This window comes from Orbicella franksi, chromosome 9 (genome assembly GCF_964199315.1).
Source record: "Orbicella franksi chromosome 9, jaOrbFran1.1, whole genome shotgun sequence".
NCBI lineage: Eukaryota > Metazoa > Cnidaria > Anthozoa > Scleractinia > Merulinidae > Orbicella > Orbicella franksi.
Window position 1 is genome coordinate 21,984,563 of NC_138153.1, and position 20,676 is coordinate 22,005,238.

The following is a 20,676-nucleotide window of genomic DNA, read 5'->3' on the forward strand; positions in this document are numbered from 1 at the left end:
GGAGCTCACGCGTTTGCAAACTCACTTTGGAGAAAGAGAAAGAGAATTTTGTTTTTTCTCAAAATGCAAATTTTCTTATCACAGATGAACAAGAACTAATTTAATTACCAGATAGTCACGGGATACCACTTTCTTTTTCTGTTGCCACCTTTGTTGTTAACAATACAACAATTCAAAATTAATACACAACAATATCGATTGATACCACTGGGAAGCGTTTCAATGAGAAGTATTGAAGGTAAACAACACTACTTGGCCGATACTATCCTGCATCGATGAACAAGTCTCCTCAAAGACTGATTACATTAATTTGCACTTTCATTAGGTGCCACGGAGTCTGCAGCAATATTTGAGCCCTTTCCTGGTTTCTTTTGTCACAAATTTACAATTTGCAGAATCTTAAAGCCACTAACTCGGGAACTTTTTGGTCTCTCTTACAAATGCAGTTAAGGCAAGAAACAAATAAGCCGCTAATGAGAAACTTCAGATTTCTCTTCCTGGAAACAATAGCTGATAACTTGTCAGCTCTAATTGAATTTACTCCCATATAAAAAACAAAAGTGTTAAGTTACCATTTGTAATTAAAGATAGCAAACATCTCGTGGGAAAGATTGGTGACGATTCGTCAGCTTTAATCGAATTTACTCCCGTGTGAAAAACAAGAGTGTCAAATTACCCTTTGTAACTAAAAAATGAAAATATCTCGATATATTTGCATGCAACAAGAAAACAATCATTACCCGCACTTACTATTGTACTCGTTAGAAGTGTTTCAAATCTAAATAGTCTCGTCTCCTCTAAAACATGTCCTAAGAACTAGAAGCGACGATTCGTGACCTGTAATTGATTTTACTCCTTGTGAAAAACAAGAGTATCAAGTTACCTTTGTAACTAAAAATGAAAATATCTTGTGCCATATGCATACTACTAACTCACCAACTGTTTCAAACCTCAGGGCTCATCTCGTTCATAACTAAAATCCTTAGCCTTGCCCACAGAAAATGTCGAAGTAAACCCAATATATGAATACTTCCTCCATTTTATAGAAGAATAAATGTGGCCGTTCTGAACTCTATCGGGATCAAATCTTCTCGCATACAGTTTACCTTTACAACAAGAAATTTGTTTGGTTGTTTATAGTAGATCCAATCTGATTGGTGTGACATACGTACATCTCTCTCTCTCACTCACTCACTCACTCACTCATCCATTGACCTGTCCATAACATACGTGACGCGCCGACTAAGAGGTATTTTTTAGAAAAAGTAACTCAAAAATTTGATTGGTTGTTTATAGTAGATCCAATCTGATTGGTGTGACATACGTACATCTCTCACTCACTCACTCACTCACGCACGCACGCACTCACTCACTCACTCACTCACCAATCCATTGACCTGTCCATAACATACCTGACGCGTCGACTAAGAGGTATTTTTTATAAAAAATAACTCAAAAATACATTAAGAAGCGGCGTTAACATAGCGCCATGAACAGCAAAGCCACGACTTCTACCATACCAAAAATGACAGCGGTTTTGTTGCGAAGCAGTGGGCTCTATTTTTTACCCTTCTTGTGTGAGTGAGGGAGGGGGTTCTTTCGAAGTGCTTGTGGCCTTGTTGATCAGGTTTGAAGGGTGGCTGTTTGGCGGGTTAATTTTTGATGGCCCTCCTGCTATTAGTTTAAGGCCGGCCTTCTTTGCACCTGGATTCATTGCATTGTTGGCCCGGAGTTTCATACCAGAAATCTCTTGTTTGAGCTTTTTGTTATAGCCAACTGTGCTTTCTGTGTTGATGATCATGCTCGCGGGCATTAGCCATGCCCCAAGGCACACAGAAAGATTGAGTCTAACTTTTGCTTCATCCCGCAAGCTGATATCTTTGCACGCTCTTGGCCAAGTCTGGTTGTCTTTTTGCGTCTTCCGTTGTTCTGGGCTTCTTTCCCTCCACCTCCTTCGCCAAGAATACTGCTGTATATGTTTACTTCCGAACCCAAGGCGCAGTAAACGCTTTGATTGACTGATTAACAAGTGAAAGCACCGCCTGCGTCAAACCAGAGCCTTGGCTTGGAGCGAACCAGTCATACTGAGTGGACGCAATTACACCTGGCTGTATGTTAGAAATCCAGTTCTCTTTGGTTGCAGCCCCTCCTTCATCACTGAATTTATTGAACCCTGGATAAGAGGTTCCTGTTTTCATTGCTCCGTGCCCTGACGCGCCAATGTATACGCTTTCTAGCTCGTGGTTTTTCCTGTTTGTGAAGCGAAAATTGCTCGATGGCTTTATTCTGAACTCATCGCAGATTCTGTCGTATGAAGCTTCATCATAAGGATTACTCGTATTGTATTGATTGAACGTGGGATCTCCCGGCAAAGCACTTATACTCTGAATACCCCCACCTCGAACAAAATTCGCCTGACCGTGAAATACACATGAAATGTATGAAAAGCTCTTATTTGTTGCGGCAGAGACAATCCGCTGTCAAAGATTGTGAGAAATTCCACAACCCTCTGTCGTGCAGAAAACAGCAAAGTAGAGTTGTTGAGGCCAATATTGTATGCGTTGGCCGCCCAACCACCGTTTTGATTCTGCCGCAGAGGTGCGTTTGAGTCTGGTGTTCTGGAATATGTTGCGGAATTTTGTCGCGAAGTAGCTGTCTGGTGTCATGTAGATGTTCATCTGGGCACTGAATATTTTCGTAAGGCTTGGCGCTGCTTCTGTGAAATCTACAGGTGGGATTGGCAATGCTGCTATTGTTTTCATTAGTGACAATTGATAAGGAAAGCGTACCACGCCCATCAAACCGAGCACACTTTTCATCCGTTCGCTAAAAAAATTTTTGTCGAGCCAAAAACGCTCTGCAATGAAGTAGGGCTGTCTAAAAAATATTTCTGGCTGACGTTATTTTTTTCATCAACTTCAACATGAGCAACAAACTTGCTTTTATCCATGTTGAGAAACTTTTTTGTGAACACCGCCCATGCACTCTTCTGTGCCGCGGTTTCTATAGTTTTTGCCTCTGGTGTTTCCATCCATTTTTGAATTTTCTTGTGGGAGTCCATTTTGAATGTGTTATATTTGTACAATATATCTTCTTTGAAGAAGAAAAATGGTTGTCCTCACGATTGTCATGCAAAAGAACGGACAAACTGAGCTCTTTGAAGAGCTGATTCCAAAAGTACATTTCATGAAACTCATCTCTTGTTGCCTTGCCAATTCATGGCATAATGTAGAAAGAGCGGGGCAAATATCTTTCAAAGGGTCTGGTACAGAGCTTGCCTGTTTACCTCACCTACACATTTCAGTGCACTACTCAAGAACACATCCATTTTTGTCTCCATCGTAAAGAAATAAAGAATTTGACAACAATTATTGTAACAATCCTACCTTTATTTACATGCCGTGTAGAATCACATGGCGGTCAAGCTTGAACTAATCCCATAGTTCTTAGTGTACGCCAATGGTTTTCGCGGAAGTCTGGGTTTGAGTTGTGGCATGTTCAAAATGGCATCTTTGATCTTGATCGCCACCAGACATGAAACTTTGTGTTTTTCTCTTACATTTTCGTACCTGGCAATGTTTTGTAAATTTTACAGATGTCCAAAACACAGGCAAACGCTTAGCTGAGGCAAATTAATTATTATGAACTTCACAGTGTCGGACATTGACAATACAAAACCGTCACGTAAGTCGGGTGCTGTTTATGATGAATTTATTTTCTATTTTTAGCTGGGTTGTCTGTTGATTTTTACTTGGGCAACCAGCCTCTTGATTTTGCCAAAAATTGGTTGCCCGGTAAACTTTTTGGTCGTCTCGGACAACCAGACGACCGCTAATTAAGAGCACTGTGTTGATAGCCTCGCAAAAGAGCTAACAACGAGTTTGAAAGAATATAAGAACGAGGCAAAATTGGAATTAGAACCAAATAAACCCAATTCTGTGCTAAAAATGATGATGGGACCCAATCTCAAAAAAACAAATTTCAGTTAGTCACGCTTTGGCCAGGTTGATTGGCACTGGGCTGACATTAGGTGTGTTAACTTATGTCAAAAAGCTAAACAGCCCATCCATTTACTTCATTCATTGTGATCTGATCAACAAAACCAAAAACCTTTTGAATGGGAAAAAATGGGATGTTTTGGCTAAATTTAAAATGAAAGGCTTGCCTTATGAAAAAGTAAGCTATCATCCTCCCCCACAAGAAGTTTTGCATGACTGCTCCACAGACACCTTTGAACATAGCATCACCCTCAGTGTCAGAGATGAAGATGGCGAACCCTTTCATTTCAAGGGCTTGCCTCTGGAATTTGAATTAGAAATAATTTAAATGCTTTTTATACAATGTCGTCTGCGAATGTTTTGCCGTCCGGTCCTCCTGAAGCTTCACCACAGCCTCTCTACCCCCAACTGCAGCCCGACTTTCGGTTGCAGAAAATCAATGACATTTGAACGCTCTGAACAACGAGGTCGCCCACTATCGAGTGGTTCACAAAAAGTATAAACGAACGAAAAAGGTGGTTAACTGGAGCGCTGTTGGCTCCAGCGTTCTCTCAGCTGCATTTTCAAGCGCGAGTTTTGGTTTGGCTCTGTCTGTCATTGGGCTGCTGGCCACAATTCCACTAAGTGGTGTTGGTGGCTGTTTCGCTTTGATTTCTTCAGGGCTGATAATCACCAGCAAGAAGCTTGATTCAAAGATCAAGAAGCATCAAGAAATTGTCATGCTCGCCATAGTGAAACGTAAAACGGTTGACTGGCTTCTTTCCAAAGCATTGGCAGATAACAAGATCTCTGAAGCAGAGTTCCAACTTATTATGACTGAATTTTCACAATGTGCTAAAAGAAGCTGTGAGGGCAAAACTGACATGTCAGCTGTCTTGTAAAGCGGCTGACATTGAAAAGATTAAGAAAGACATCCGCAGCCAGGAGGAAAATGAGAAACACACAGTTTCATTTGCATATTATAAAAAAATGATTGTCAGTTTTCAGGTGGGTTATGCACTAAAATTAAAATCCTTCCTGAGAGGTTCTGGTGGCCAGCAGTTTTGCCCGCTTTAATTAAACACATAAAAGCTAGTGGTATACCCGATGGCTCGGTGTGACGACGATTTCACCTATATCAATACTGTTTTCACTGACCCCAAGATTTTGAAAGCATGGGGGATAATAACCGTATGTTAAAATTTTTTGGGCTGAAACCTATATACCACAACGAGGTTTTGTTATTTACAATGGTGAATTCATTAGAAAACAGATTCTTTGAGATTTAAATATTTTATTTTTGATATATTTTGGAGAAAAAGACTCTGAAGAATGAAAACAGATAAATGCTATTAAAAACCACACGGAGAGAGAAAATGCGTTTGTTGTGTTTTTGCAAAAAAATGAACCAAAAGCCGCCACAAGATGGGTTGGGCTAGATAAAAAAACCTTTGATTCAGAGGACAATCATAAAATAATCAATAATAATTTGTTTCTTAATGACCAGCTCTTAGACGCTTTCTTTAAAGATGCAAAGAAGCATGAAATCAAAGACCTGCTGTGCATGCACTTTGTGTAGCCTTGCTGGAGGTTCGAATTAACATTTGAAAACACACGGTTTCACTTGCATATTATAAAAACATGATTGCCAGTTTCCACTTGATTGCATTTCTCATAAATGAATATTTCATGCCAGAGTGGCAAAAAAATCATGCATGATATTACTTGAGCAGTGGTTGAGTGCTTACATGACGTATCGTTTTGACATGCTTCCAGTGGCATTCCTCTTGGCTTCAGTTAAAGCCGACAGGAATTTTCAAAGCCTTCAGGAATGTTGAAGCCAAGAAGAATTTTACAGCCGGATTTCTCTTTTTTTCCCCACAGTTTGTTAGAATACATCATTTCTTCTCGGTCTGGTCAATAAAAATAACACTTTTCACCTTTTTTCAAGTAAAAATCGAGTGCAAAATGCAGTAGAACAAAGAGAGGCTTTCTGAAGCAGAAAAAACAGCTGATCTGTGGGGGCTTCCCTTATTGACGTCACTGAAGTGGGGTTAACAATATCTTACTCTGATCGTTCGAGCATATCAAGTTTCATAAATTGCCTTGCATTTCACTGAAAAATTTCACAAAATTGAAACCCGATGTGAACTTTTATTGTCTTTTTGGCCAGTCGTGCATAACTAAAATTCCGAAGTTAAATTTTAACAGTTGTAGCCATGCTTCGACCGAGAAGAGCCTAGTAACCAGACCGTGACAAAACATTGTCATGCAAAGCTTATTTTTGCGACGAGAATATTGACAACCTTGTGTGGATTCATTCGTTTCATGGCTTCAACAACGTCGTTTGGTAGGAATAATAATTTTCTTTTGGCATTTTTTCTGTTTCTAACATTTTACAATGGTATTTTCTATGTTTGTGAAGACTGTAACATTGTGTGAACATTTTCCCACGGGCTTCACAAAGGTAATCATGCAAAGACCAAGCACTTGGTGATTTTTTTAATGACTTACCATCGATTGCGACATCTTTATCACCCGCTTCGTTGCAAAAACGTTGCTTAACTTGGTGAGGGGGTTCAACAGGGTTGTCTGATTCAGGCATTCTTTTAGTTATAATAGGTAACCGCAAATGTTCAAACGAGTTTTGGCGGGGCATGTGACAGTAGTAGGTTGGGGATTGAATAGATACTGGCACATCTTGAGCTGTTTTGCCCGGATCGCCGGTGAAGCTTTGGGAGCCGGCAAACACGCAAAAGTAATGAAAAATTGACCAGTATCTATTCAATCCCCCACCTACTTCATTTGTTGGCTTGTTTGATTTCTTTGCGGAAAAAATATCTCCATGATTTGAGGCCATATTTAGTCGTGTTGATGTTTGGCAAAGAAAGGATATAGTCATATTGAAGATTATACTTGGACGAGCGTAAGGTGATATACAAATTACTGCTTATTGTCAATGGCACGTCTTGGATTCTTCGAGTTTCCATGGATGGGAGTCTGATTCTTTGCAAGAGATCTTGATAAGATGTACTTTTATCTTTGAAGATGTCCCTCAAATCCCTTTTGTTGACTTTCTCGATTTTAGCAGTGTTTCTTTTTCTGCTGTGGTGCCAGACTTTGTTACAATATTTAAAATATGGAAGTGTAAGTGTGCGATATAGCGATTCCTTAGTTTTAGGTGGTAAAATATTCTTCAATCTGTTCAGAGCACTTATCTGCGCACTTACTTTGCGACAAATACTAGAAACGTGATCGTCCAATTTTTATTTGTTGTCAAGAACAACCCCCAGGAGACAAGTCTTGTCTGTCGTTTTAATGTCCATATCAATGCTGAGATTTTAGTTTCCGTGGCAAGGTTCTCTCCTCTTTGGTTAGTTTAATGCCATTGCTTGCCATCATTAATATCCCCTTGTGAAACTGGATTAGATTCACTGAGACTTAATTCATTGTTTTACTCAAGGTGATTCTCTACCCTAGTTCTGAAGGCGGATCACATCCCTGGAAAGTCAAAATAGATGAGATGCCGAAGAAAACACTGTATTTTTGCAGAAGAAAACCATACCAACTTTACGGTTATGTAATGTATCAGCTACTTTTCAGACCCTGATGGATTAGAGGCATGCCTTTTCTGCATTGGTGACTTTCAAATTGTCCATGGCCTAGACTTTAAAACTTACGTCAAACCCGTAAAGCTAGTTCTATAGAGGTTGATGGATGGGACCACCTTACCAGCTAACATAGTTGGAGAGCATGCTGCATTCAAAAGCACTTTAGTGCAAACACGAATAACCCATAGTAACTTTCAATCACAATGATACAAAGCGCAAAGCAAGTTCTACACTGATGTTTAAGCAGGTCTCTGATCTTGCAGGTAATGCACTGAGATTCAAAAGACGCTCTCCAAAAAGGGCATTTGAGTGTATGCAGGCCCATTGGCTTATACTGGGTGCACCTCTTTTTGCACCTGAAATTTGTGGTTATATCATCAATCAATTAAAGAAATCCACGTACTTGTCTCCTGGATGGCAAGCAAGCTCTGCGTAATATTTAATCTTTGGTTCTGTGCCACTTGTCCGAAGAGTGGCAACACACCCATTCTCAAAATAGAATGTAATCATCTGACTTGATTTGCTGACTGGAAGAATCTGATGATCAATTCACAAACACAATTAAGAGCTGTATTAGTTATTACGCACATATTAAGATCACATGCTCTACATAAATTTTCAAAATAAGAGCTGCTCAGTTTCGTAAAGGATTTATGGTTGTAAATATTTGGAAAAAAACACAAACAATTCAAATAAAACAAATACAACACTAACAGTACTTCAATATATACCGTGAAAGATCTGCTGACAACAAATCAACTACAAGTATAATCATTGTATAAAACAGAGTGATTACTGGCAGAGAGGGGCTGGAGTATTGAATGTTTCTTTCTATTAGTTCTAATTTTTTTGACATTTTTTTGACATTCTAGTTCTGCAACAGAATGGGCTATTTTCGTACTCTCAAACTGAGAATGCGAACAAACAAAACGTCGTATTGCGTCAGTTTGGGCTGCACAGATAGTTTTCCTACTGACCAAAATATGTGAATATCCCTGCTAATACAAACATTTTATCGTAAGAATTATTTAAAGTCCTATTTCACATTAAATGGTCATTATCTAAATTATATTACATTTGATGAAAACTAATGTTCTCAAGAACCATAAGGCTGGGTTATTAACTACACACCCATACAACTCACGCAGAAGATCATCTTGTAGCGGCCTCCAACATATGCCACTTATTAGTACCTGATATATACAGTATTGTGCAAAAGTAATGCAAACGAATTTTGACGAAATTAAGATAAGATAAGATAAAATTTTATTGTACACTCTTTAAAAGGTTTTTCAGTGAACAATATAATACATGAGGTGAGATAAGTACAAAGTACACTAGTTATATATTATGTATGAAGTACACTAATTATATAAAAAAAGAGAAAGGAAGAAAAATGAAAGAAATAAAAAAAATTTAATTTGAGAACTCGCTGAGAAGCTTTGTCTTCAGAGTTTTCTTAAAATTTGCATGACTCTCGCATAGTTTTAAGGCTTTGTCTAAAGAGTTCCATAGTTTTACTATTCTGTAATAAAAAGATCTCTGACCAGCAGTGGTTTTGCACAGGGGAATATTCAGTTGTTGTGAGTTTCTTGTGGTTCTGCTTGATATTTGTTGCCTTTTGACTTATTGTGATGTCAGATAGGTCGGGGCGCAGCCCGTCATGCACTTAAAAGCAAAAACAGCGTCTCGGGAGGTAAAGCTGCTTTTTCACGGGAAGCCACCTCAAATTCTTGAGTGATGGAGTTATATGCTTAAATTTATATGTACCACTAATTATCCGAGCAGCGAAGTTCTGAACGAGTTGAAGAAAATTCCTGGCTTTTCTTGGCTTTTCAAAGAAATTTAGCTTGAAACGATATTTCGAGGAAATTTCCCCACATTTTTATGACACCGCTAGATCCAGAAGAAGTTGGCAAAACATGGAATTACCGTGAGTTCATCCGCCATGCAAAGGTCTCACCACCGGCAAGGCAAACTCGTAATAAATTTTAGAAACAAATCGTGGTTGCATTTCTGTGAAGGAGGTCTTCCAGAATTATTTTTCCCTGTAAGTTTTAGAGTCCCAAAGAATACTACATAGGCAATGAAAATGCAGCGAAGTACACCCAGTATTTTTATAACAAATAACCATGAGGGGGCTGGGATTGAATAAACAGCAACTGAATGGTTTCGTGAGCGTTCAAATTGACAACATTCTAGTTTTCTATAAAAGTAGAGAACCTAAAAACTTTTATGTTCAAAGGTGGCTTCGATAACCTTTGTTTATGAAGTTTAGGCTGTATTAGTGAATAGTATGTATTGCTGCCACTTTGCAAAACACGATTGAAACGCTGGGTGTATCCAGCTAAAGAAAGGTGTGTTTTGATTGAAAGTTCCTCACAAGTTGTTTGTGGCTGTTTGCTTAAACGGCTTAATACCCAGAACTAAAGATGTTTCTGTTTTGTTTGTGGAAAAAACTGAGCTCTCTGTTTTAATAATGTGGCAAGTACATTCTAATTCTCTGCATATGAAACTGAACTCAAGAGAACGAACCTGCTTGAAAACCTTTCGCAAATTTTAGGCATGTGACTGTATGTTATCCTTTTACATGTATATAGCGATCGATGACTGCATACTGTGTTCTCCGGCATGAATTTACAAGCAAATACATGAATCCAAATTTATCTTGTGTAAGTTACATGACAGTTTTTTCGTCAGTACATCGATCAGTCACAAAAAGTTGCGAAAATTGCGCAAACGCTGGCGACCTCCAGTTAAACGCCTAGCGAAATCAGAGTATAGGCTGGTGAATTATTTTTCGTTAACTTAACAAAAATTCAAAGAAATACCATCCTTTGTTACAGGGAATTATCGCTTAACTGGCTGTGAAATTTCAATCGAACTTTCGAGCAAACTTTCATTGAAAAATCACGGGAACAAAGAACGAAATTCGCTCATTTTGCTTGCATTACTTTTGCAGAAGACTGTATCATATACTGGTACTCAAAATAGAGCAAAGTGTGAGGGAAATTAGAAGCCTCTCTAGCCTGGACACTTGCAAATGCCACTTCAATGTGACAGCAGCATATGGTAAAATTCAATCTTTTGCTGGAAGTTACAAACCTTGGGAAAGTTTACCAATAACAGGCTTCCTGCAACTGTTAAATTAATAATTGAGCTTTTTTTCCTAAACCAAAGTCCTCTTTCTCGGTGAGCAAATTTTCCTCCTGGCTATTCTTTCCATTTTGAGCTTCAAAATAGTGTATTTATTTGAGACTGGGGAGAAATGTCACCCTTGAAAAATTAGAAGTGAACAAAGTGGGTACACTTTGTTCAACATTTTTCTTGTACAGTGTATGTGTAAATTAAAATGTATAAATCAATACTGGTGCCATTAAAGTTAACAGGAATTGAGTGGGTGGAATTTGGTCCTTTGCTATACTCGTTCATTGCTTCTGCATTCACTTGTAAAAAGTAGAAGTAGTACTTTAAATAAACCCCCAAAAATGCAAATATAAAGAGACAAGTGTGGGAAGTTTGCTAGGTACTAAAGTTTCATTGCTGAAATTCCTATAAAATGTGATTAACCATTTGAGGGTAGTTCCGAAGAGAACTGTTGTTGGTTACTGACGTTTCGACAACCTGGGCAGAAGTCATCCTCAGAGTCTTGCGACTTTAAAACATGTTTTCACTTTCTGAATGAAATTGCTCTGGATCTTCCTACAAATTTGAGACTCAGAGTGAAAGAAGATAAATGATGTCGGGCTTTTTTATTCTTTGTTTTCATTACTCTTTCTTTCTTTTGAAGGAAAGTTAAAACTTTTTAATGATAATTAACTATAGTGGGCAAAATTAAGTTCGGTAAAATGGTTTACCAAAGGACTTGTACAACAACAACAACAACAACGACAGTTACCATTGTGACATTGCTGTAAAAAAAAAATGTTTGCAACTGTTGCTAGACGAAATAGCAGCATGGGTACTAAAGCTGTATTTACTCACCGGTTTGTTATCAGGCTTGGTACTGTCGTACCCAGCAGTCAAGTCTCTAATACCTGACAGTTTATAAGGACCACATGCACTAGGATACTGGAACAAATGAAAGCAAAGCAAGATCTGTTAAATTTGAGGCCTGAGTGGACACCAAATAACTGCAATTTGCAAACGTGAGAATAGCAAGCTGGTAGAAGCTAACTGGTTTAAAAATTTCACAAAGCAAGAAGTGAACAAACATTCCAAGTTCAGTAAGCCATCTAGGCAAGTAACAGGCATCACTTCAATCCCAGAAGGTTCAAACCTCAATGAATTTAAGTAAATGACAACCAACTGAGGCTTTTTGACCAACATGTGTTTAACAAATGCTATTCAAGGCATTTGAAACTTGTCAAAGGTGATTTTATATGTTGCCAGCTATGACAGACTGTGTCAGATCAAGCGGCTAAAATTTAATTTTTATGCCAGACCCAGAGCTACTCACTTCTAGACAATAACTATAATCTATAATTGCTTTAGAAAACACCACAATCAAACAAATGTATCAGAGCAACACCTTCTTTGTAGTGTACTGTGTGTACCCCTTGTTTATTTTATTTAAATCGATTCTCAATTTAAGGGATGGTTTCATGGCTCGATGCATGTGCAAGCTGTAATCTTAGCCCATTTGGTTCAATTGCTTATGAAACAATCAGAATCAAGCTAATGATTTCAGTGACATTTTTACATGTGTGACCGTGCATGGGAAAACATACCTTAACGCTTATCCGTTAGATGGGCAAAAGCGTTAAGCACCTGTTAGTCATCCGTTAGAACGTTTTCCTTAAAAACATTAGAGGCGTTAGTGCAACCGGTAGATGTTAGCATCAAGCCGTTACAACGGAGAGTGCAACTGTTAGCAAGAGACATGTATCCGTTAGCCGTTAACATCAGACCGTTAGACAGGACAGCATAACCATTAGCAAAAACTTTGTATCCGTTAGCACGGCTAGAGAAGCCGTTAGGATCCGTCAGAATAAACTAGCATCCGTTAAACGGGTAACGATTACGTTAGAATGGCATGACACGCGTTGAAGTTGAATGTGGTAGCCTAACACAGTGTGAAACGAGGGCAGCTCTTGGCTTCCATCTAGGTCAAAACAATCATGAGAGAAGTTTGGCGATTATTATTCTTTGATGCCCTGATGATTGATAAATACAACTTGAACGAAATTCAATAAAGCCGTCATACTATAATTATTATACATGATCCAACACAAAACATGTTTTCTGCTTTCAAAAACAGAAATGACATGTAAAATCATAACAACGATGGTCATTCTATGAACTGTTTTATTTATTCGACAAAGTCCAGTTGTTTTGAGAGCTTGTAATTTGTTATTGTAATTCGTGAACAAACGAAAGTTAAAAATACCTTACAAATGCCATAAACGGATGAAACAAACACAGAGAAAACTCAACCGAAATGGCCATGCCATGAATAAAGATGTTCTGAGGAGTAAACACTGATCATGTGTCAAGAAATTGGTTTCAATTCACAAAGTGCGGGTTCAAAAATTTGGATAAAGTTGTTTACATCTTCCAAGATGTGAGAAATGGCCATATTCCCGCAGAAAGTGTGATGAATATTTTGATAGACTGTTGTCTGACTCTGAATCACAAGAAACCAATTTAAACCACATGTGTGACAAAAACAACTTTATCTGATGAAACCAGCGCCAACAAAATGCTCGTCGCTTTGAGACTAGCTTCGTGACTTCAAATAGTACCGCTTTTCGCATGCTCTGTCAAGAAAGCATAATCTTTCGCGAATCCACAGCTGGATAAAACAGTTACTTTTAAAAACCTCTAGACAAAGTCACTGTGTAAAACTAAGTACCAGCAACAAGTCCATTTGAGTAAAACAATAAAAAGTGTTCACCCCGACTGGCGAGTTAAAGTGTTTACACGCGGGTAACCTGAAAACACTGACCCCTGGTCCGCAGAAGCCCGCTACGGACCGGCTCCGCGGACTACCTATGGACCGGTCCACGGACTCCCCCTATGGACCCCCTCTACGGACCGCCCCCGAAAATATAATAAAAATAATAAATATATTTCAGTTACGGGTTGTCTAATAGATTACCGGTGACGGTGAAATTTCGAACTTTACATTGTGCAAATGGGCAGACCTGGATTCAGGCTCAGGTGCAATTTATATAATTACACATTGCCATTTCCTTTGCTGTGGCCATAAAGTATACGACGCATACGGGGAAGCTAATAAATAAAGATTTCACTCATGGGTTGTCTAATAGATTCAGACTCATGTCGGTGATTTTTCGAGTGTTACACTGTGCAAATGTAACAGACTTGGGTTTTTAACACCCCAGCTCCCCTCCCAAAAAAATGCCTAAAAGCTGTTTTCAGCGTAAGGAGATGCTGATGGTAAGAAGGAAAGTTCTTACCTTCCATTTGTGGCTCAATCTGGCTATGGAAGATATATTTTTAGGCCGTTTGTTCTTGTTTGAATCTGTTATTCCGCTGAGTAAATTGTGAAGCCTGGAATGAGTTCATGAACCTACGGGAGATGGGCTGAACAAAATGGCAGAGGGGAAAGAACACAAATTCCGAGGCTTCCCAGAGGCTTTCCCGTACACGTCTTTCATACACTTTATGGCCACAGCAAAGGAAATGGCAATGTGTCATTATATAAATTGCACCTGGGCCTGAATCCAGGTCTGCCCATTTGCACAATGTAATGTTCGAAATTTCGCCGTCACGAGTAATCTATTAGACAACCCGAAACTGAAATATTTGTTTATTATTTTTATTATATTTTAGGGGTGGTCCGTAGAGGGGGTCCCTGGATCGGTCCATAGGTAGTCCGCGGACCCAGTTCGTAGTGGGGGTCCACGGACCCGGTCCGTAGTGGGGGTCGGTGGACTGGGGGTCAGTGTTTTCGGGTTACCCATTTACATGCAGGTTTAGCAATGTTAAGCCTTGGTCAAACGGCACATGATAGTCAATGATAATTGACGATAGTCGGTGAAAATTCGGGGAGAATCATTCAACTATCATGCGCCGTTTGACCAAGGCTTTAGGTTCGTGTCCCACATGATAATAAAGGACTTGAATTCTGAGTTTGTCTGTCTCAATGAGGAAGTGATAGTTTGTATCACTGAGTTTTGCTTTCAATGCTCACCATGGAAATAACTTTTTTAATGTTCGTCTCACCAACGACTGATGAAATCAGCACTTCGTGATTCATTTTTTTTAAAATCGTGAGTGTAAGACTGATAATGGTTTGGCATGATTATGTGTTTATAACATCGGACTGAAAGCTATGTTATTCGTTCGTTAAAAGTCCTTAGATGTAAACCGTTAGACAATCGTTAAACGCCCTTAGATGTAAACCGTTAGACAACCGTTAAACATCCTTAGATGTAGACCATTAGACAACTGTTAAATGGCTCCAGTCATCCGTTAGAACAAATTGCGCAACCGTTAGAACGTTTTCTTCATCCGTTAGGTATACTTAGTTAGCTGTTAGAATGTTAGGAGAAAGCGTTAGAATGCTTTGATCATCTGTTAGGCACAATTAGATAACCGTTAGAGCGTTAGGACAAAATGTTAGACTGCTGTGAAGGCCATTAACTATCCGTTAGCTATCCGTCCGTTAGTGACCGTTTAACGAATAAGCGTTAAGGTACGTTTTCCCGTTCACGGTCACATGTATCTTAAAAAGTTTCGTGGTAAGTCACAAAAATACTGTGATATTTCTTATTATAAATCCTTGTGTATGTACTGACTCCCAAGCACTACTCAATATGAACCAATCGATGTGAGTAGATGACTGGTGTGAGAGTCCAAAATAAATCCACTGTCTTGAATGACAAATTTGACGTTCAATACTAAATTCAACACTTTCTAGGTAAATCCGTCAATATCTTACTGAAATTATAATCAGTCTGTGATTACAAATTTGGTTGGACATACCATTTAATGTAATTTGGGTGCAAAAATAAACTTATGACTCCCTCCTTAGCCATACACGAGGTACAAATATTGCCTAAACATTCCTTTCTTGTTTATAAGTCCGGAGAGTCTATTCAAATAACACAAAAGGTGCATCTGTTTGAATTATAACTTTCAATACATTTCAAAGCAAACGTGCAAACACGATCTTCGAGACAGAAAGCTAGGTCATTTTTAGTATTTGGACTTGATATCTGACCGTGACCGCCTGTAATTTCCAGCACTGAATAAGCACAAGTAAAATTTTCAAAGACTGAAAACATTCCATGAACCCATAGGGTGAGTGCAATTCGTACTCTATGAAACACTTGAGGCTGAACAGCTAAGAGGTACCAACCCCCGCCTTTTTTTAACTCCTAAAAGGTATGAGGAGCATCCCCATACCTTTTATATGGGAGTACCCCATCCCGAGGTGTATTGACTTGTTCATTATACATTTGGAAAACAGACTATTCACAAGCTCAGGTTAATCATGAGTTGATCTGTAGGCAGTGGGCAATGCACTTGGTCTTTTCAAATACCTTCCCAAAATGCCTGAAGCTATCTGTAAACATTGTGATGTATTGCTTTCATTCTTTTTCAAAGAAATAGAGGAGAACTATCCACTCACCTGACCATTGTCAAGAGTCCTTATGCGATTAAAAATGTTCTTTATTGTAGTTGGAGAATAACACAAGTAATAAGAGTTGTTTGACACATGGACACCATACCTAAAAACGACATACACCAAACTTCATTTAACAAGAAATAACATTTAATGACAATGAAATAAAACAACTGGCACTCGTTATATGAAGCTCGATTTGTTGTATTAATTTTTGTAGAGCTCTACAACTCTACGCTTTCATCACCAGTCTCCTCCTACGTGTTGGAAAGATACATGACCTCCCACTTCATAGCTTTTACCGTAGTTGTGTATGGTTACTATGGTTACCTGCCTATTTTGTAACATTTGATTTCAGTTTGTAGCATATTCCTCACATATAACTCATATATATTTAAGTGATATTAAAGTATTATTACGGTTTACAGTGTTCTAATCGTTTTCAATTTAAAATTCTGTATTGAGTTTACCCTCTACCATCTACACTCTATGCTCTGCGGTTCTATGTACGGGCGTAGAGGCTTACAGTTATTGTAGCAAATATTAAAGCGCATGGGGAATGTTTAGTGCTATTATGGTTTACAGTATCTTAATAATCTTTTTAATGTACAATTCTGTATTGAGTTTACCCTCTACCCTCTACACTCTACGCTATATGTTCTACCATTTACATTCTACTCACTACATTCTACCAGCTACTCTCTTGAATCTACACTCTAAGTCCATCTACGTTCATGTTCTACCACTACTCTCTTTGATCTATGCTCTAGGTTCTACCATCTACCCTCTAAGCCCATCTAAGCTCTACTTTCTATGTTCTACCACTACTCTCTTTGATCTACGCTCTATGATCTATGATCTAAACTCTAAGCCCATCTGCTTGGAAGGTTATTGGAGTTTTTTAATTTTTTTTCAGTTTTTAATTTTTTAACGAAGACTAGTGAGCAGCACAAAAAGAAGACTTCTTGTAGTCGTAAGCTTTTTCGTTAATTTCCGACGAGCTCCATCTCTATCTGAGACTTCTTCAGGAAATGATTTAAGTGTGCCTAAGTTTAACTTCCCACGCAAGTGAATAACTGCTGAAACATGCTGCAAACGGACATTACAAGAAATGCCTTAATGTACATGCTATTGTGTGTTGTTATATTTTGGGGGCCATACGATTAGCGCTAACTGTATGGCCCCCAAACTAAGTTAAAAAAAAAAAAAAGATAAAAAATAAAAAAAATATTAAAAAATTAAAACATTAAAAAAAGACATATTTTTTGTTTGGAAGGGTCCCAAAGAAATCCTCTTAGAGTTTCTTAGTCATCTCTATAGCAAGAATGATCGTATCAAACGTATGTACTCGAGCGGTTTTCATTTGAGTGTTGAAAAGTAATTGGTTTTGCATAAATTACGCTACCTGATTGGCTTAAAAAAACTCGCGCTACTTTTTCATCCAACCAGAAGTAAAACCAAAACCAACTGTAACTCATTCGCACTCATTTTCCCACGCTTCGCATCAGCTACATGTAATTACTTCGAGCTTTGATTGGTTCACTAGATTGTCTGTGTCTTTTGGGATTGGCCAGAGTGACTAGTTTGGTTTTGGTTTTACGACACTCAGTTGAAAACTGCTCTATATTATTGACGAAATTAGTATTTCCTTTCTCGATTTATTTCTTTACAAAGATGCTAATTTTAGCACTCTGCAGTTTTCTACCAATCAAAAGCTGCTAAATAAGTATTTGTACGTTCCCTTTGAGTTGTTTCATCCCGTGAGCAACAAGAGGGCCTATATTAGAGGCTAGCTTGTGTGCTATGCTAGAAATAGCTCCACGTATAAAGCCTTTAGCAAAATGCGAGAAATTCTGGAAGCGCCTCCGGCTTCACGGTTATCCAGTTGGGTTTTAGAATGGTAGTCTTTAAATCTACATTTAACTGTAGTTATGCTAACTGATGTGAAGGACATTTTGTTATAGTGTGCTTAAAAAGTGCGAATACTTAGGTCACGTGACTTTGAACGCTTAGTGGATGTTTTGCGACCATGTGGAGATGTTGTTTACTAGTTTTTAGGGTCATAATTCGTCATAGAGATTGCTGTTCATTTCAAGTTCGAATAAATGGTTAAACCTAGAACCACTAACATCAAGCTGGTTATCCAGAGACATTTACAAGACTTAGACTGTATTGTCAGTTATAAATCTACTACCACTTTAGCACATCTATGCAAAGAGTATGTTTTTTGGCGGCCATACGATTAGCGCTAATCGTATGGCCCCCAAAATATAACAACACACAATAACATATGCATTAAGGCATTTCTTGTAACATGTGTTTACAGCATGTTTCAGCAGTTATTCACTTCCATGGGAAGTTAAACTAAGGCAAGCTAATGTGCAATATATGCTGTTCAATGCTAGTTGTAATTATTAACTGAAGAAGTCTCAGACAGAGACGAAACGCGTTGGAAATAAATGAAAAAGCTTACCACTACAAGAAGTCTTCTTTTTGTCCTGCTCACTAGTCTTCATTAAAAAATTAGGAAATTAAAAAAAAAAAATTAGAAAATTCCAATAACCTTCCAAGCAGATGGGCTTAGAGGGTAGATCGTAGATCGTAGAGCATAGATTGAAGAGAGTAGCTGGTAGAACGTAGAGAGTAGAGTGTAGATGGGCTTAGAAGGTAGATGGTAGAGCGTAGAGTGTAGATCGAAGAGAGTAGCTGGTAGGACGTAGAGTGCAGATGAACTTAGATGGTAGATGGTAGATCGTTGAGCGAAGAGCATAGATTGAAGAGAGTAGCTGGTAGAAAGTAGTGAGTAGAATGTAGTAGAACATATAGCGTAGAGCGTAGAGGGTAGAGGGTAGAGGGTAAACTCAATACAGAATTTTAGATTGAAAACAATTATTAAAACGCTGCAATCCGTAATAACCCTCAACATTCCCTAAGCGATATAACATTTGCTACAATACGCCACTACACCTCCATGGTGTACGCATATCCGAGAGAAACAGAGCTTAAACATTCAAAACACTACTGGAGAGTCGTAGAGCTCTACGAAAATTTCTACGCCTAATCGAGCTTCATAAAACGGGCTGGGTATAAATAAAAACACATGACCTAGCCGATGTGAAAATACTCAGTTTTGATGCAGTGTAACTGGTTCATAAATTCTGAAAAGTGATTGGTTATTTGTTGTCAAGTTTGATCGAAAAAGAGTACAAAAAGAATAATTATTTCAGTTCAACAAATTGAAAATTTGATTAGAAAATCTTAAAAATTCAAAGAGCTCAGATTTTATTTGATATAAATGAAAAAAAATACTTTATTTTTTCTCAGCTCATGAGCGGGCAGAATTCAACAAATCCTGCATTCTGATTGGTTCCAGGAATGGCAGAATTTTCCCATCCGGCCTGCCACAGCAGGCAGAATCTGTCGTGTTGATCTATCTTTGTGAATGAATTAGTGGTAATCTTCAATCTTTTACCTTTTTCACACATCCAATTATAAAGAAAGTACGGCTTCTTGTCTGATCAGCAAAGCAAGTATAATCGGATTCTCATTTTCATCCCTATTATTTTGTTCTTTATTTCCCCAGGGGATATCAGTGATTTTTTCTTTCTTTGTTGCTTTTTGAGAGAAAAAAAATCCAACGTAGAGTCATAAATTGTATACCACAAGGACAGCACCACATCTCGTCTGCTCAACAAAGTTGAGCCCTGTTTGGTGGGGTTCATGCTTGGATGGGTGACCAAATATGAAAACCCCGTGTGGTAATAACAGTACTTCTTTCTTGTATTTTTTTTCCCTTCCCTCTCCAAGGCGATATAAGTGACTGTTGAACTCCCAGTCTTGTGCAATGTCTTTTTTTTTCTATTTATCAACTATTTAGTTCAAATCATTCCACCATGTCTGTATTCATCTTTGAAGCATTTATTCACAATACTGTATAAAAGATAGCAAAATACTTCGTTCAAATTCTCCTCAATTCTCTTGTCTGTTGATTGTCCAACACTTTTAATCACAGCTTGAATCAAAATTCGAAAATTCATACAGCTCATCAATTTTGTGATTTTCAATATCTCCTCAGTTTTTGACAATCAAGTACGCTTAAACCTGTATAAGCGAACAACTTTGGGAAATGAGCTATTTATATAATTAGCTTCTATCTATAAAAACACTTGTTCGAAAGTCTATTCAATGTAGGTCATTTCTGCCGTAAGATATTTAGTACTTGCGTCAGAAATTCAAAGAATATGTAACTTGACACAGCGTGATGTTCGAAACCCAGGCAGAATATTTTTTCACCTCTCTCCACCAACATCCAACTTGAACAATATTATTTTTATATTTATTTTCACTTTTTAAAACTCAACTGAGGTTGTACAATCGCTAGTAATAAAATGATAGAAAGCAATGACATTTTGTTGTCAATTTATTGTCTCAGCCTGTTTAGGCCTTTGGTTTGACCCATAGGCATCCACTAGTCTCATGGGTTTTTTTAGCA

The 20,676-nt window shown here is 38.2% G+C and overlaps 2 protein-coding genes across 4 annotated transcripts in view; one reads left to right on the forward strand and one right to left on the reverse strand.

Moving 5' to 3' along the window:
• The window catches only part of LOC145498013 (uncharacterized), a 66,962-nt gene that overhangs the window by 24,628 nt on the left and 21,658 nt on the right, over window positions 1-20,676 (forward strand). The window lies entirely within an intron of this gene.
• LOC145497922 (phosphopentomutase-like) overlaps window positions 1-20,676 on the reverse strand; it is a 102,204-nt gene that overhangs the window by 13,767 nt on the left and 67,761 nt on the right. The window contains exons 16-18 of one of the 2 annotated variants that reach the window (XM_081477799.1): window positions 16,191-16,290; window positions 11,573-11,659; window positions 7,992-8,125 (exon numbers count right to left, since the gene is read on the reverse strand). In XM_081477799.1, the coding sequence (XP_081333925.1) occupies window positions 7,992-8,125; window positions 11,573-11,659; window positions 16,191-16,290 (321 nt within the window). Of the gene's footprint in view, window positions 1-7,991; window positions 8,126-11,572; window positions 11,660-14,010; window positions 16,291-20,676 lie in introns of those variants that run through there. The other variant, XR_014050746.1, reaches the window with a different exon arrangement.